The 17,637-nt window shown below is 37.7% G+C and overlaps 3 protein-coding genes across 5 annotated transcripts; 2 read left to right on the top strand and 1 right to left on the bottom strand.

Annotated features, from left to right (window-relative positions):
- Positions 1-86: 86 nt before the first annotated feature.
- Positions 87-5,692, top strand: LOC149726027 (galanin receptor type 1-like). Its single transcript, XM_089890841.1, has 10 exons — positions 87-356; positions 655-817; positions 1,238-1,406; positions 2,665-2,805; positions 2,968-3,056; positions 3,533-3,656; positions 4,095-4,160; positions 4,467-4,658; positions 4,866-4,922; positions 5,483-5,692. The coding sequence occupies exons 1-10, from the start codon at positions 125-127 to the stop codon at positions 5,591-5,593; spliced, it is 1,344 nt and encodes a 447-aa protein (XP_089746967.1). The 5' UTR covers positions 87-124; the 3' UTR covers positions 5,594-5,692.
- Positions 5,693-6,077: 385 nt separating this feature from the next.
- Positions 6,078-12,743, top strand: LOC149726026 (uncharacterized). 2 transcript variants are annotated; one of them, XM_089890820.1, is made up of 16 exons: positions 6,079-6,288; positions 6,720-6,856; positions 7,191-7,441; positions 7,909-7,983; positions 8,105-8,244; positions 8,468-8,766; positions 9,232-9,284; positions 9,624-9,812; positions 9,865-9,963; positions 10,224-10,365; positions 10,712-10,776; positions 11,194-11,284; positions 11,612-11,636; positions 11,704-11,784; positions 11,984-12,087; positions 12,419-12,743. In XM_089890820.1, the coding sequence occupies exons 1-16, from the start codon at positions 6,164-6,166 to the stop codon at positions 12,514-12,516; spliced, it is 1,974 nt and encodes a 657-aa protein (XP_089746946.1). In that variant the 5' UTR covers positions 6,079-6,163; the 3' UTR covers positions 12,517-12,743. The 2 variants fall into 2 exon arrangements, with proteins under 2 accessions (XP_089746947.1, XP_089746946.1); XM_089890821.1 differs by lacking the exon at positions 11,704-11,784 and having other exon boundaries at positions 6,078-6,288.
- Positions 12,744-12,930: 187 nt separating this feature from the next.
- On the bottom strand, positions 12,931-17,194 carry LOC149726025 (uncharacterized). Of its 2 annotated transcripts, XM_089890836.1 has the most exons (13): positions 17,027-17,194; positions 16,818-16,860; positions 16,392-16,515; positions 16,273-16,338; positions 16,036-16,153; positions 15,597-15,693; positions 15,140-15,173; positions 14,966-15,023; positions 14,550-14,643; positions 14,267-14,365; positions 14,056-14,104; positions 13,918-13,996; positions 12,931-13,617 (listed from the first exon to the last, which is right to left on the bottom strand). In XM_089890836.1, exons 1-13 carry the CDS (start codon positions 17,047-17,049, stop codon positions 13,053-13,055), a joined length of 1,449 nt encoding a protein of 482 aa, XP_089746962.1. In that variant the 5' UTR covers positions 17,050-17,194; the 3' UTR covers positions 12,931-13,052. The 2 variants fall into 2 exon arrangements, with proteins under 2 accessions (XP_089746962.1, XP_089746963.1); XM_089890837.1 differs by lacking the exon at positions 12,931-13,617 and having other exon boundaries at positions 13,914-13,996.
- Between the last annotated feature and the right edge of the window lie 443 nt (positions 17,195-17,637).

Below are 17,637 nucleotides of genomic sequence, written 5' to 3'. Positions count from 1 at the left end.
TCCCTTTTGTTTATTTTGCCTTAAATAAGTTACCACTAAGGCCGCAATAGAAAAGACGTAACGAAAACTTTATATTAATATTTGTGTTTTATCACAGATAACAAGATATCACAAAGTGTTTATAATGAATAGTGTGGACGATATACGGGGAAACGGAACCACAAAAAACTGCTCTACTTTAATTCAAGATTACTATGATGGATTGACTTTGAACATAGATATCAAAGAATCTGGTGTGACGTCAGTTATATACGGATGCATATTCTGTATAGGAATGATTTCAAATCTTGCCCTGATGACGTGTCTATGTAGGGGGGGAAGAAGGGACGCTTCAAAGGTCTTGATATTAAACTTGGGTAAGTTGCGTGTAGCTTGTACTAATGTTTAGATATATCCCAACATCACAATAGTTTATCCCAAAGTTAGTATAGACCGGTTTATCTTAACCAATTTAAAATAAAAACGCTCCGTATAAAGCCAAAGCGACAACTCCGGTAGAATGTGTGTGTAGATGTCGCTTTACTTAACGGGCGTTCAATTGCACGGTTGGGGTATTTGGTCATTATTATCTCTGGCCCAAACCCAAGGTGCCCTGGCCCCACCCATCTAAAATAATACAGACCACCCCCATAATAACCCCACCCCACCCCACAGCGGTAGCCGACACCCTCCTCCTCCTAACACTCCCTTTCGCCATCGCGCATCGGGTTCAACGTCGATGGATCTTCGGTAGTTTCACTTGTAAAGTGGAGGAAGCGATTAAGTTTGTGAGTTACTACAGTTCCATGTTGTTCATTACCGCCATGGCTGTTGACAGGTAATTATGTTTTATATTCAATGTAGCGTAAAACTTTATAAAGATAATTTAAATCGATGTGAGTTAGGCTGGTGTTTATTTGGTTTAACAGACACGGTTTTAAACCGATTTCTACGCATCGCTTTTATAATAGTTGTGGTCTTTATAAGCGTTATACATACTATGGGAGATAAGCATAGTTTATTCCAACCAATATCTTTCATCGTAAGTTTTTTATCGTTGGTGCAAAGCTACAAAAATTAAGCATTTGTGTCTATTTAGGTGTTGCGACCAAAGTGATTGCGACCATGTTTTTTTTAATATGTTTTCACCATAAGCCTGTTTTAACGACTGTCGTTTTAAGCGTTGAGCAACTGTCTTTTTGAAATCATTAATGCTTTAATACTATTGTAATTGATCAAATCAAACTTTTGCATGCAGATACTATTCTCTCTGCCGCCCACGCGCGGATCGAAATAAATCCCATTCTCGCTCGGTGATCGCATCTGCCGTTTTGTGGTCGCTGTCCATCACGTCAATCATTCCACTTCTAATGTTCGCTGAGGTTGACAACTTTGGGAGGTGTAGCGTCGTGTTCCCGGGGAATAATGTAAGTGATGTTAAAGGTGGAAGGTTCGAGGCTCGATGCTGCTATTATTGTGGGCATGGCTTTGTGGGTTTAGCGGCCACGCGTTTTATTTAACACTTTCACTTATGGTTTTATTTATAGCGTGTTTTAACGACTGTCGTTTTGTTGCTAATTTCTTGGTTGTTTTGATTAATTTGATCTCCGTTATCGTTGTTCAAACTGTCAGCCATGCTAAAAAGCAATCACCCACAAAATTACATACGCAGTAACTCGTAAGCGGGCACGAGGTGTATAAAACAGAACACCCATGTTATAACGACTGTTGTTGCCCCGTCATGCAAGGATAAATAAGTTACATACGCAGTAACTCGTAAGCGGGCACGAGGTGTATGAAACAGAACACCCGTGTTATAACGACTGTCGTTGCCCCACCATGCGAGAATAAATAAGTTACATACGTGGTAACTTGTAAGTGGGCACGAGGTGTATAAAACAGAACACCCATGTTATAACGACTGTTGTTGCCCCGTCATGCAAGGATAAATAAGTTACATACGTGGTAACTCGTAAGCGGGCACGAGGTGTATGAAACAGAACACCCGTGTTATAACGACTGTCGTTGCCCCACCATGCGAGAATAAATAAGTTACATACGCAGTAACTTGTAAGCGGGCACGAGGTGTATAAAACAGAACACCCATGTTATAACGACTGTTGTTGCCCCGTCATGCAAGGATAAATAAGTTACATACGCAGTAACTCGTAAGCGGGCACGAGGTGTATGAAACAGAACACCCGTGTTATAACGACTGTCGTTGCCCCACCATGCGAGAATAAATAAGTTACATACGTGGTAACTTGTAAGTGGGCACGAGGTGTATAAAACAGAACACCCATGTTATAACGACTGTTGTTGCCCCGTCATGCAAGGATAAATAAGTTACATACGTGGTAACTTGTAAGCGGGCACGAGGTGTATGAAACAGAACACCCGTGTTATAACGACTGTCGTTGCCCCACCATGCGAGAATAAATAAGTTACATACGTGGTAACTTGTAAGCGGGCACGAGGTGTATGAAACAGAACACCCATGTTATAACGACTGTTGTTGCCCCGTCATGCAAGGATAAATAAGTTACATACGTGGTAACTTGTAAGCGGGCACGAGGTGTATGAAACAGAACACCCGTGTTATAACGACTGTCGTTGTCCCGCCATAATGGATAAACGAACAAAGATAATATTAAATGGTTGTATTAGTTGTCAAACACGTTACAGGTTCTTCCTGATGATTATTGGGAGTTTAGTGATTATTATAAGGACGAATTATGTGATCAACTAGCAGGGTTGGAATCGATGGTTGGAGATTATACTGGGGTGGTGAACGATACCATGTTAGGGGAAACACCTACTAATGACGTAAGTTATGTTTATTTATGTTTAAGATTTAAGAATTATGTTTAAGATAGCCCATCAAATGTATTTTTAAAACTCGTTTTACAAACTTCTTGTTGTTTATTTCCGTATATTTATTATTTATAAGAATACTTGTTACATAATCCACTCAACATCTGTTCACAGTTGCCACGGGTCCCACCGCGGGTCCCATCTTGCGTTCATCCTCCCATAAGAAGTCTCCACATATGGGTGGTTTGCAATTTCGTGCTCGGGTGAGATAATAATATGATGTAACGTAGTTCAGGTTCGTTTGAGGTTAATGCGACTTCATTTGTAAAGTGCTTGGACGTGCGTCATAAAAACACGTTGTCACTGAAGCGTAATGAAGTGATTCGATTGGTTATAAAAGGAGGCGGCTGCGCACCACAGTCTTTGTTTTTAAAGAGCCGAAAAATCGATTATAATGAAATTCAATCTGTTTAACATATTGTAAATCTTACACAAATATGCGTATCAACCATGGGGTGTGTACACTGTTTCCAATAATTGTGGATTTAGCAGCCACCCATTTATTGGACACTTTCCTCAAGTAGTTTTTTTACCCAGTATTGCTCGTTTCTAATCTTTGCTACTGTAATCGAGGAGGTAAACAAACTTAATGTTATGTATTATAGCATTTGTTTTATAGTACAAACTTGTTACAGTTCTGAAACTGCTAACAATATGCATTATTACGTAACATCCCCAGCTTTGTGATTCCATTCATCGTCATCTGTGTTTGTTACACGAGGATAATGAGGTTGAATCGGTTTGTATTTCGAAACTTCTTCGGGAGATCTAAGCGTCGAACCCCAACCCAAGCTACAGGGGAGGTAGGAATGATCAGATTCCTTGTAAACATCAGAGGATATGGGTTCAAAGCTCGCTGCTGCCACTATTGTTGACGTATATGTCCTTGGGCAAGACACTTAACGGCAATTACTCCAACCCTCTGGCCACTAATGGGTTGTCGACATATATGAAACAGAACATCGGTGTTGTAACGACTGTCATTGCCCCGTTGCAAAACTAACTTGTTTAAGTATCTTCATTAAGACAACAGGAACACTTAGTTTTACTGTGAACTGAATAAATCTAAGGTTGGAAAAACTAAGGACACCTTTTCATTCTAGTTCCTCGTCTCATTTGGTAGTAAACAAAGAATATTCAAAGAATTATAAAATCGTATCCTCACGACTCCCATATACCGCCCCCCACCCTACTATATATTATGTTTTGAATGTTCTGTGTTTAAAAATATTTTGTTGCAGCTTCGTGGGGTGGCAGGGGAGGAACGATCGGTGTCGGGTCGGTACAAAGTATTAATGGGGGTGTTGGTGAGTGGTTTGTATTCAGTGTGGGTGTGTGGTAATGTAGACATTTGATGGTAAACCGGTTGAAAACTTAACCTGTAAATACACGGCGTCAACTTAAAAATCACTGTGGACTTTTGGCCAGAATTTAAATAACAAGTTACGATTCGTACATGATACGGAACATTAATCGTCTTTGGATGACCGAAAACAACTTGGCTGATGTAGGGTTGGTAATTATTGCTTCAAGACCTCCCATATTAAAAAGAAGCAAGATTCCATCTCACACACAATTAAACACTTCATTTAACTCAGCAATTATTCCCATAGGTTCCATGCTTGATCGTTGCTTTCCTGTTGTGTTGGTTTCCCTACCATCTGTGGCACTTGGCACAAATAACTGGCATTCCCAACGTAGATGCGGCCACCTGTGAGTCGGTGAGGGACGCAACGTTCTGCCTCGCTTACAGCAACAGCGCGCTCAACCCAATTCTTAACTCTTGTTTCTTGTTTAACGTTAAGGTAAGTTGCACCAACCCCTTTACTTTTATATATTATATATAGGCCAAGAATGAATGAAGTAACTTATTTATCCTCACATGGCGGCAACGACAGTTAAAACATGGTTGTCCTGTTTCATACGCCGTGTGACCCATATTACGACGCTATGCCGGGTAATTGAATTCCTTTTAAGCAGGTTTCTATTAGTTTGTATTTGTTTTATCTCAGGAACGTTTCAAGTCGTCGGTGAATTGGTTCCGGTCGTTCAAAGACAAACGCACAACGGTGAGATATCTAATGTAGTATACCATATACGTCTCTATATGTTATTGTAAAAGCTTTGTATAGTAGGGTGGGGAAGATGGGACACCTTTTAATCTATTTTCTCGTCCCGTTTGGTAGTAAACAAAAAAAATGAAAAGAATTACAATAATGTATCCTCACGACTCCCATAGACCGTTGTTAGTTGTTAAAACACGATCAAGATATTTGGATATTATGAGCTAAAGGTGTCCCATCTCCCCCACCCTACTATGTAAGGCGACTGGGGGAACGACCAACCATGGTTAACCAAGTTATATGAAGCGACGTTAAACAGTTGGTTACCACGCCAGTATTTAACCTACACTCGATAAAAGTTCGAGATATTTAATGTTCATTGCTTTAACCTAGTGGCCATTAATTAGTTGTCCAACGGCTGTCGTTGCCCCGCCATGCGAAGATAAATAAGTTACATACGTGGTAACTAGTAAGCGGGCACGAGGTGTATGAAACAGAACACCCGTATTATAACGACTGTTGCCCCACCATGCGAGTATGAACAACCTCCACCTTTTATATTCCAGGAAAACACGACCAAGCCTCCAGAACCGCTGATGATGTCAGAGATTGAAGTCAATTTTGAAACAAAGTTTTCGATTGTTGACGACACAAGGACAACTATTGACATCCAATAGTTCATATTATGACGTCATATTTTATTTATTGCTCCTGGATAAGTTACCAGCATGATGACGTATTTGATGATTGCAAATAAATTGTGAATTGTAATTCTGGTTGAGAGGCTGTATAGATATGAATGAATGTAACTTATTTATCCTCACGCTGTGGGTAATGACAGTTATAATATATGCGAGTTTGGGCGTAAACTTGACCCAGCGCCGTGAAACAGTGGTTACAGTGCTTGTTGCGTCACTCGAGGATGTCGGGTTCGAGGCTCGATGCCGCTACCGTTTTATCCTGTATTAGAAACTGAAACATTCATATTGTGATTAACGTTGGGTTTGGTTGGCAGTTGTTGAATATAAAACTTCTAACTCATTTTAACATTAGCTTTGTTGCCAAAAGTAGCATATGAACATCGAGCAACACATTAATATTGAAACTCCCCGAAAACACTGTTTCTATGAAAATTAACATTTTGGCGGGAAAATAAGCTTCACGAAATTTTCCCGAAATTTTAAAAAAAATTGTTTTATGTATCTAGACTTTAATTGTTTTTAAAGTTTGTAAACTAGTGGTTTGAAATGTTTTTCACCCACGATGTTCTCGTTAACACCGGTGGAAAGTTCGCCACTATATGGCTTGCAGCGATGATGAAAGGGAAGATTAAGAAAAAAGATTATTTGTCGGTTCAACTGGAGGAAACCTGGTAGGTGGTTATTATGGGGGGGGTGACGTTAAAGTTGATGTTATTGTTACAGACTTACAGTTTATGTTATAAATAATATGATTTATTTATGTTTAATGCTTTGGTTTATAGGGTTGGTATCTAAGGTATAGGGTCGATGAATATATACAGTAAGTATATACCATACTTACTGTATATATCTGTGTTTGTAAGGATTCTTCACTCATACTTAAAGCATATTTGGTTCTGATGAAGAATCCTCCCCCACGTTATCTGCTAATGTTACCAATAACTTTCCACCAGCCTAATCTGTAAAATACATGAGGATTCTTTACTCGCGCCCAAAGATTTAAGGTTTTATGAATTATAAGCATTGTGATCCTCTTATGTTGAAGACCTAATGTTAAGAAACACTTCACAATATTATTTTTAACCCAAACTTTCACCAACAGCAACGAACTTCTTAAACATTTCAAGCCAAGATCGGATGGCAGGATGGGATCGGTTAAGGGGTTTTCCCTCCGATTATCCGCACAGCTAGTATATGGGGTGATGGTTGTTTACAACATGAAGGTTGCCACTTTGTACAGTGAGTTGTTTGAGATGAATGTAACTTTTGATCCTTTCATGGCGGGAAACGACAGTCATTATAACACTGGGGTTCTGTTTCATACACCTCGTGAAGAACAAATAAATTAACGTATTTGGTAAAAGATTAAACCCTAAATTTGTTGCCCTGATAGATCCAGAGAAGCAAGTTTGGATTGGTAAAATGTCTAAGAAGATCTAGAAAACTACAAAGTGTACAATGCCTAATCTACATAAAGGACCGATACAAATTTGCATTTTTCAGTTACTTTCCATTAAATAAAAAACCTGCCCGAATGTTTTAATTTTAAGAATCGTGAATTCCTTGTTTTCAGGCGACGTGCAACACTCGTTGCAAATCCTCCGTCGGTTTCGAATGACCCCAATTTACCCCGCCCCAACCTCCGATGACACTCCCGGCCCCGCTCCCCAGCGAGCCCCAGCACCCCTACCATCGGACGAGGCCCCCTATATTGAAGTTCCCCTCACAGTAGATCCGTTGTATGGTGGAATATCATCAGGTTTCCTTGGAGGAATGGAAGGAGATATGATGGTTGGAACATCTGGAGAAAGCCCTCAACAAATGGTTGGTTTATCGAACAATGAGGATTTTGTTCCCTAATTTTATTTTCTCACTTTTTATAAAATGTTGGTTGAAATAAATAAAAAGTTGATAGCCTATGTATGACAGCCTTTGTGATCTGAAAGAAAAAAATTAGGACTTCAATTTGCCGTGAAACTTTGAATATGTATATTATGCTGTTGCTGCTAGGTGTATTATAAATCTAGCTTTTGTTTAGTGATCTTATAAAGGCCAATGTTTTGTCTGCTATACGGTGAAACATCATCAGGGTCTGCCGTGTCTTATCTAAGCACACACATAATTACCTAATATGTCAGAAGATTCTTTTACAAATTGTAAAATGCATGGCAGTTACAGCACTTATAAAGTAATATGTGTTGGCCATAAAGTTGAAATCAAAATACCAAGTTGTCAATTTTTGATTATACATCTTGAGCAAAAAATTTAGTTTAGGATTTCTATCTTTCCAGGATTCTGCTTTGATTGACGATCGGTTTGTTGTGAGAGATATTGCGTCGATAACATTACAGGAGCAACCACCACATGTAAGTTATTTATAATTCAAATCTGATTCTGTTTGAATGTACAACTGTAGTTTCCCTGCCATGCGAGGATAAATAAGTTACATTCATCCAACCCACATAGTCAACACACACCCACAAACAGATAGCAGATGACCCGATGTTGTTCGATGATTTCCACAACGTCAACATCGATGGTTTGTTCACATCAGATGATCTCGAGTTGTTTCCATCGTTTGATGCTCGTGCCAACGTAACCACTCCAACCACCAGACAACATGTTTCGTAAGTTGTGTTGTTAATAATGTAGTTAAGCTAGTTTACCATAGGCAATAAAATAAAAGGACAGTTTATTATTAATTTAGGAGTGCCCACTCTCAATATTTTCTTTTACAGACTCATTATTAAAGTTTTAAAACAATGTTTAAGCATGTTTTCTGAACTTAAACACACATTCCACATTGGGTGTTGTATTAAATGTTTAATTATTCTAAATATTTTGTCCCAGGACGCCAAGAAGACCAGTGAAGGCACCAGAACGAACAAACAATGAAGATCAATCGATTCTCGCTGCTCCTCTGCTCCAAGATGCTCCTGAACAAACAGTGGATGCTCCTAGACAATCGGTTTCTGCTCCTGAACAATCGGTGGATGCTCCTAGACAATCAGTGGATGCTCTTGAACAATCAGTGGATGCTCCTGAACAATTGATTGATGCTCCTCTGCTCCAAGATGCTCATGAACAATTAATTCCTCCTTTTGAACAATTGGTGCCTGACCAGATAATTGAGGACCAAACTATTCCAGGTATTCTGTATAAGTATATGTTGTTGCTGCCAGGTGTATTATAAGAGTGAAAGAGATCTTGTGTCAATTGTTGGTATATGTTGTTGCTGCCAGGTGTATTATAAGAGTGAAAGAGATCTTGTGTCAATTGTTGGTATATGTTGTTGCTGCCAGGTGTGTTATAAGTGTGAAAGAGATCTTCTGGCAATTGTTGGTATATGTTGTTGCTGCCAGGTGTATTATAAGTGTGAAAGAGATCTTGTGGCAATTGTTGGTATATGTTGTTGCTGCCAGGTGTATTGCCTAAGGACACATAGCCACAGTAGTAGCAGCAACGAGCCTAGAACCTGTAACCTTTTGGCTACAGACAGGTGAGTCACATGCGTTAACCACTGTGCCACGGTGCCAGACTGTTTGTTTATTGGACAATTTCCTGAATGTATATTTACAAATTAAATAAATCAATGAAATAACTTTCTTGTTCAGGATTTGAACCACAAGCTGATACATCACGTGCTGAAGCCACATCTTCTGATCAGGTGAGGTGTTTAACTTAAACCAGACACTCAACACCCGTGGTCGCCTGCTCCATCAATAAAATACCCTAGATTTGTTTTAACATATTTACGCCTGATATTTTATTTACTTTACGGCAATTAGCATATAAAACAACAAAGCCATGAGCAGAGGTTTTCTAGACAGCCTTAAATAAATATTTTATGAAATATGTATAAAAGAACCTGTTTACACGACAATTGACAGCTGGATTTACAACATAGTTGACATTTAATAATTGCATATGTGGTATAATAATGACAATTGTGACGTTAGATAACAAAACATAACATGGATACTTACAACAGCCATCCTACACACAGGCGACATCTAGTGCTCACTCACCTATCGTGCTTGACCCTGTTGAACCCAGGGTGGTTTCCCCAAGGAGAGAACGAACACGGAACACACGTGTCATCATTGATAGGGTGGTTGCTATCCCTTCTAATTCACTAAGGGATAATTTAAGAGGGGGAGTTATTAGTAGGGAGGAGTTTGATGACAGAGCTCGGGTAAGCTTGTACATGGTTTGTATAGTGAGGTGTATAAACCTTGCACACACAGGTCCAAGCTACCTTCCCCCCACCCCTGCCCACAGCCACACAACTATCACAACACGCATGTAAAACTTGGATTCCACCTACAAGACAACATCTATTCATGGTAATTGTTTCAACACAATGTGTATTAATAATAATAATTTTGGTTATTATATTTAAGCCAGAGTTGGCCCATTATTACCCCAAAAGTGTATATGCACATTCTATTCTATATGAGTGAGGTCCTACAGTGAGGCACGCCATGGAACCTGAGATTTAGACCAGAGTTGACCCATTCATTACCCCAACATTGTATATGCACATTCTATTCTATATGGTTGAGGCCCATTATCCAATCATAAAAATACAAACAAACTTTTCCAGCCTCGTAGATTTTGTCGTCAATATTTCGATAAAGTGCGAAACGTGGCTGATGTTTTGTTTGAAGAGACGATTCTAGGGATGCAGGATTCTCAGTTAAGGGGGATCCCCGTGCAGGTGGATGAATCTGTTGAAGCGCCGAGAGGTAAAAAGAGGGTTGGAGGGGGGAGGGGGATTATAACTCTTAATACTGCGCCTGTCATCTTGGGCATTGCCAGAGTGGTTGGATACATTGGTGGTAACCATTGTACCTTGATGTCTTGCCCAGAATACATATGCTCATTGATTGTTACTATCGGGTTGCCCTAATTGTGAGCCATGCAAAAAAATTATCCACAAAGTAACATACATGGTATGGTAACCAGTAAGCTGAGGGCACGGAACAGAACACTTGTGTTATTCTTATTAAATATTTGCATATTGCAGCCACATAAGTTACAATGTGCACCATGTAACAGACATAAACAACTTATATAATCTTAACATTGCAGTTCCCGACACAACACTACTTGGTGATGATGGTTTGAATGAATCGGAAAGATCCAATTGGTTGCAGGTTGGTTGTTGTATCATTGGGGGGGCTCCCCCGAAAAGTTTAGGGTTTTTGTATTTCAAAGTTATATTGTTACTTTCGGGTTAAATCTTATTATTTTGTTTGAATAAAATTTCACAAATTTAGTTTTTTGTTTTCAAGGTTTTTACATATTTTTTAATTCTACCTCAATCAAGGTGTAAAAGGGGTTTTCGTAAACTTCTGCTAATCTTCCTTGACATTAGTTGTGTGATGATGGTTTGTAATAAGGGAACTTTATTGAATATTATTCGTTTCAATGTTATATAGTTATTCCTACATGCAATGCTTGGCAGTGAGCATGGGGTTTAGAGTTTTAAAGAAATATTTTCTAAAAGCATGAGGTGTATACTTGTATGAGTTGTAACATTATGTTGATATTTACCTCATTTATGTTGATAGACCTCGGCACAAGATGCAACAATGAACCAACTTCCAGGGGAAAATATTTCTGATGTTTTCCAGTTGGAACCGGAGATGCAACAAACTTCTGGTAAGGTTTGTGTGTAATAATGTTATGATGTTTAGCGCACCTGTCTGTAACCCAGAGGTTATGGGTTCGAGGCTTGTCGTTGCCACCATTATATGTGCATGTGACCTTGGGCAAGGACACATAACTGCAATTGCTCCAACCCAGTTTTTACCAATGGGTTTTCAAATTCTCAGCCATATAGAAAATCAATCACCCATAAAGTTACATAGGTGGTAACTTGTAAGCTGGCATAAGGTGTATGAAACACAACAAATACAATCATTGTTTTATTTCCATAAGTTATTGCATTAAACACAGTGATGTCATATTAACATGGGTTATTTGCAGACCCAGTGGATCAATCTGTTCCAAGGTGAGTTTCATTCAAATTAACTTTATGTCAGAAATATATGTGGCGGTGTTGACCAAATATTTTGCAGTGTTGACCTCATATTTAGTTTGGATCATGGTGCCCCTATAGATCCTGTTCTGCGTACTTCATCGAAAGAACGAACGATGAGGTGAAATGTTACTTTATTTAACTTAAATACTAGAGTGGAGTAAGATGGGACATGTTTTATTCTCTTTTCTCATCCAAATTTGATAATAAACAATGAATATTGATTGAATTACAAAACAATTGTTAAAGCCATGACAATAAAATATTATATGGTGTCCCATCTCACCCCACAATATTATAATTAAACATGGGTTGTTTAGGTTGATCACAAGTGCAGGGGAAGGAGTGATTAGTTTCGAAACGATCGCTCCACCATTCATTACTATTAGACGACAAGCTGTCAGGATATTTTCCGATGTTCTCCGTAAGTTGACGTTTGTTGGTGAGCCAACTCTGTTGCATACCATAGATACATACTTATATAACAGGATTTATTAAGTTTATATAAACGGTCAGTTTTAATTTATTTGAATAAAGAGCAGCCAGTTAACATTAGCCATGTGGGAGGTTAAGTAGACAAGGTGGTTTTGAGTATAAGGTGGCATTAATATTATTATTGAGGAGTTCAACAATTGCTTTAAAACAAACAACACTATTATAAGCTGGTTTTAGAATTAGCGGTATTATACCAGGGGAGACCTCAATATATATTACATTAGTAGCAAATAGTTTGTGAGATAGACTTTCTCACACAGGGTTGTCCAAAGAAGGCAAGTTATTGCTCCAACAAGATGAAGCTTATTCTGACTTTAGTATATCAGTTGTAGCGACAGGTTTCGGGAGTGATACTTAAACATATCGTGGTTGTTGTCGAGAGTTTTAAATTCAGTTTTTTGTTTTTAGATTATTGTTTTTTATTTTTTCAGAATATTTATTTTGTTCTTTGTTTTACCAAATCATTGAAAATAAATGAAAGTTTTTTATGTTTTAAGAAAGATTTTCGAACAATAACTATTACAAGGTTGGTAATGCATTGTGACAAAAATTATGGTTGAAGATTAAAGCTGTATGTCTAGGCTTCTGTAGATTGTTGGTTTATGTGTATAAGTTGATTCATACACCTCATGCTCACTGTTGGCTTACCTCAGCTGTTTGGTGTGCCCTGTAAGCAATCATAAAACCAGGGCTTACAACATGGGAAACCCATTCAATCATGGGAATAACACTGTGTACCATGAAGGTGTGTTGACATTCATATTCAGCAGCATTTATAAAAACTCTCAAGAATTTTATTTAAAACCAAAGTTTACGCTAAGAACAAAGTTTTAGTCAAAATATTTTTCTAAATTAAGAAAGTAATAAAAACATTAAAGAACAAACAGCTTTCTATCAAACATAGTTTGTTGTTTTCAACTCTTTGCAACTTGTCCATTGTATCGGACTACATGCTTTGTCGTGTAGAATGGTGGATTGTGATGTCATACATGGTGATGTCATCGTGTAACGGAAAGTTTGTTTTGTTGGTGATGTCATAGTTGCTTGTGATATCATATTATACCGTGGTGATGTCATATTACGTCGTGGTGATGTCATATTACGTCGTGGTGATGTCATATTCTGTCGTGACGATGTCATATTACGTCGTGGTGATGTCATATTCTGTCGTGACGATGTCATACTTCGTTGTTGTGGTGATGTCATATTACGTCGTTGTGATGTCATAGATAGTTTGACGGGAGACAAATCTTGATAAACAGATATACTTTCTGATGATGTATTATCATACAATGATGATGTCATACTGTATATTGATGATGTCATATTCAAGCTTTGTTGGTCACAATAGGGTTGGTAGTTTGAACTGGTTGGATCCGGTTCTATCCAGTTTGAATCTTGATCGAACAAGTTTGTTTCACAATGTTGGTGTGATGAACCATGAACGTCATCGTTAAAACTGAAGGTTACAGGTTATTGTACAACAGATGGAAGCCACAGCCACAGCTACAAAGCTGACATTATTGTTTGAGGTATGGCATTACTATTATTATTGAAATAAACACCAACATTTGGGTCAGAGCTTCTGAAACTATATTCAGATAACAAAGCAATTATATTTATTGTAATTTTAGTTTAAATATATGGCAACTACCAGAACACCGTTTTGCTCAACTGAAAATATACAGAAAGTTTGTGAATTGGCTTGGTCTCCGCACCATAACACAGCTTTATGCAAACTTAACGTTGAACAACTTACATTGAATGGTTGTTGTTGGTTTGTTGCTCGCATGGTTTATGGGGGGATGGGAAGTGAACGTTCTTGTTGATGTAGACACCTGTGTATTGTACATGTGTGATGATGATGGTATAATTTATCTTGATGTTTTTAACTCACCTTGATCTGTGAACTGTGGGGAATCATCGAATATATGTTCACCTCTAACCTGTCAATCAAATATATGGCTGTCACTAAACACAACCTGTCAATCAAATATATGGCTGTCAATCAAACACCTGTCAACCAAACATACAGTTGTCAATCAAACACAACCTGTCAATCAAACATACAACTGTCAAACAAATATACGGCTGTCAATCAAACCTACATCGTCCTGGTACACATCATTGAAGGTAACAATCCGTTTCACATTTGGTGGACTTTGTTCTCGTGGTATCTCATTGGGGGAAGCCCCTACATGGTGTGTCTGTATAAACATATAGGGTTAAGAAGGAAGGGGGGCAGTCAAAAAAGGGGGTTTAGATTGTTATAAGGGGAGGCAGGAATAGTTAGACACTATCGTGCAAAACAAGTTGTTATGTTTACTAGTGCATGTACGTGTGGTTGGCCTGCTACCCCAGGTTTGATGCCCATGACAACAATGAACCCACCATATTGAGGGGATTCCCCTGTATTGATCTTTCAAAAGTTGGTTCCGGTTGAATGGAGAAGTAATCTGAGGTGTTTGTTACGCTTGAGTGGTTCCTGAGTGTTTGTAATAAATGTTTAACTTCCCTATTTATTATAATGTAGCCTACATCCAATTCTAGTGGTAAGTGGTTACAGCAGTTATATCGTAACAGGAGGACAATTTTCTGTCAAGTATTTTTTACCCGTAGTGTGCTTTAACAAACGTGTTTTGCTGCTAATTCCCTTCTCTCTTCCACTCATTGTTTTAATTCATTTAATCTTTGTATTCAAAGAAATAAATCATATTCTTGTGTATGAGGTTTGCTGATGCTGTGCTGCCATTGAAACAGATCTAAGCTCTTACTTCTACAGCAGTTTGTCCACATATTTACACCACCTGTTAACTTGTAGTGAAGATGTTTTAACCATAGAGTGCGACGCATGGGGAGGGGAGGCTGTGAAAGAAAGTTTCATTTTAACGTCACTTTCAACATTAATACAATATGTGTGTTTAGAGACCTTGAAGCTTGTTACATTCTGGGATAGTTTATACAAATCAAAGATGTTTTACCTGGATAGTTATGATGGTATCTTCCTGGCTGAACCTGTTGTGAATATATTCCGTTAATTAAGTTTAAAAACATTCTCATTGCTCGAGGAAAACTTTTTGTAAATAAGCAGCGCTATTTCTGGAACTGGAACATATTGTGTTTTGTTTTACGTGCAATTGTAAGAAAGGCAGCGGAAATTTTATCTTGCAAAAACAGCAGAAAGAATATCATTTAAAAGTGGGGGAAGATGGGACACCTTTAACACAAAATATCCATATATCACTTTTGTTTTAAACAATTAACAGCAGTCTATGGGAGGCGTGAGGATACGGTTTTATAATTCTTTGAATGTTCTTTGTTTACTACCAAAAAGGATAAGAATAGAATGAAAAGGTGTCCCATCTTCCCCCACCCCACTATATATATTAATACAAGTTCATATTATGTACGATTGAGATGTTGTAACTTATACACCACCTGTGGCATGGGTGTTGATTGATGAGATGGGAGAATGGTTTTGAAATCTTCATCTGTCATAAATGGAGTCCATAGTGAGGTAGTTGTTGTCGGGTTGCTGTTGGGGAAATGTGATTCGTTTTGTATTATATTTGTTGAAGTACAACACTTTTTCAATCCTTTATATGTTTTTTGTTTAATCTTTTAGTTACCAGTCAACTTTAACTTTTTCTGCAAGACTTTCCAGATTTTTCTCTATTCTATTTATTTAATGAACTTTAATATGAAATGGTGGCCATGTGAGTATAAGTTATAAGAAACAAACACTTGTTATCGAAATGATGGAATACAAAAGCATTGAACATTAGTGACAAAAGCGTGTGATAATGAAACCATCAATACATGCTGTGCCACTGGTTACAAATTTCATTCAATTTTTTCGTTACAACCCTGAATTTACTTTTTATTCATTTCTTGTTTTCCGTCATCTAATTCTATCTTTGATTGGTTGATATTTGGTGGGGAATCCCCAGATGAGAGAAATACACGTTTGTATTTTTGGTTGAATTGAAATTTGTCTGAAATGAAAACATAAAACAAACTGCACTGGTAGTAAAGTAAATGTAAGGAACAAAAGGTGTGGATTGGTCGTATTTAATAAACACCGGGTATTCATTCACAACCAACAACCACAAACCTTCTTTTGGTCGTTTTTTCCTCAACTTTTCCAAACGCTCTGAACTGGTCTCTCTGTTTTCAATATCTGGAGCAAAAAGGGTAATTATCATAGAAACATTATATAACATTGCAACTTACTGAACGGATGTTTAGTAAACCTCGACACGCACGCAAGGTTTAAAATATCTCTACTAACTCCGTGTTTCCCTCTAGTGGTACCCCTCCCTATAACCTTCTGCACTCGTCGTCGCTCAAAAAATTCCTGCGAAAACAAAGAGTTTAAATATATTTGTAATTTGCAGGTTTGGGTTGATTGACATTATTATACTGATTATCTATACAACAAATAAATGTGGCAAAGCTCTAAGTTGCCTTTAATAAGAAAAAGAGTGACAAACTACAATTAAGTGCCCTGTATACACCTTTGCACTACGAACTTCAGGATGAATAAATGGAACTTTCTTAATCCATTACAGACACCAACATATCAGAGGGAACTATGGTATTGGTACACAATGTTTGATAAATATGAGGTAAATTACTTTTGTAATAACTAAATTATACCTTTTGTTTTTGTTGTTCTTTCTTGTTGCGCCCAATTTTGTTTCTTAAAATAAAATACGTGCTAGTTTAAAAAGTTGTAAAAGTTTTTATTTTTTTAGCCACACACAAAGTGCTTTGGGAAATCAACAAAATAATTAGGAATAGGATAAAACGCATGGTTTATATATACAGTAGGTAAGACAACAGATTTAACACAATATAATACTTACTGAACGCCGCCCATCCAGTTCATATTGCGCGAAACCAGAGAAATTATAAAACAAATTATTAGAAAATTTTAAATTTTCCCCGGAATTGTTTTTAGTTTTCGCAGAAGACAAAAAATCCTGCCAGAATTATTAGGGATACGTCATAGTGAAAAGTGTTGCCGGAAGTAATTTATTTTGTACAGCTGTATTAGTAACAGAACACATTTAACCATCATGTGAGGTTTGCTGGTGATAAAATTGAATAAAACAACGTTTTATGGAAGAAAATATTGTTTTTGTGTTTTGGGACGAGTATGGAAATATGCACGGAGTACGTTGTGCGCACTACTGTTACTCTGAAATCGTCATTATGACGTCATACTGCGACGTTTGTTACAAAACAAACATTGTATTCCAGTATTTTCCATATATGGTGCAACGTTGTAACTGCTGTTGTATGTTTGGCTTTAACTGTTTATTTGCAAGTGTTTTTAAATAGATATAATTTGTCCTGCAGTAACTCATTTGGTTCAAAGGATAAATTTACTCAGCGGCTTTTCAGTTAAAGTGAACAATCAGGTTTTAAGTTAACACACAAACTAAGTTATGCTGCAATGGATTGTGGATTATAG

This window comes from Ciona robusta, chromosome 12, assembly GCF_009617815.1.
Source record: "Ciona robusta chromosome 12, ASM961781v2".
NCBI classification, from domain to species: Eukaryota; Metazoa; Chordata; class Ascidiacea; order Phlebobranchia; family Cionidae; genus Ciona; species Ciona robusta.
Note: the sequence above shows the minus strand (reverse complement) of the source record. Positions and strands in the feature narration are given on the sequence as shown.

What these genes read in the sequence shown, in the direction of transcription:
- LOC149726026 (XM_089890820.1), top strand. Translation starts at nt 6,164, where the DNA reads ATGTTTTTCACCCACGATGTTCTCGTTAACACCGGTGGAAAGTTCGCC. An exon ending in ATCTGTTGAAGCGCCGAGAG is followed by an intron (nt 10,366 to 10,711) that starts GTAAAAAGAGGG and finishes TTAACATTGCAG; the next exon opens with TTCCCGACACAACACTACTT. An exon ending in TCGAAAGAACGAACGATGAG is followed by an intron (nt 11,785 to 11,983) that starts GTGAAATGTTAC and finishes TGGGTTGTTTAG; the next exon opens with GTTGATCACAAGTGCAGGGG.
- LOC149726027 (XM_089890841.1), top strand. Translation starts at nt 125, where the DNA reads ATGAATAGTGTGGACGATATACGGGGAAACGGAACCACAAAAAACTGC. An exon ending in AAGTATTAATGGGGGTGTTG is followed by an intron (nt 4,161 to 4,466) that starts GTGAGTGGTTTG and finishes TTATTCCCATAG; the next exon opens with GTTCCATGCTTGATCGTTGC. An exon ending in GTTTCTTGTTTAACGTTAAG is followed by an intron (nt 4,659 to 4,865) that starts GTAAGTTGCACC and finishes GTTTTATCTCAG; the next exon opens with GAACGTTTCAAGTCGTCGGT.
- LOC149726025 (XM_089890836.1), bottom strand. Translation starts at nt 17,049, where the DNA reads ATGAACTGGATGGGCGGCGTTCA. An exon ending in AACTGGATGGGCGGCGTTCA is followed by an intron (nt 16,861 to 17,026) that starts GTAAGTATTATA and finishes TTTTATTTTAAG; the next exon opens with AAACAAAATTGGGCGCAACA. An exon ending in GAAAAAACGACCAAAAGAAG is followed by an intron (nt 16,154 to 16,272) that starts GTTTGTGGTTGT and finishes TTTTCATTTCAG; the next exon opens with ACAAATTTCAATTCAACCAA.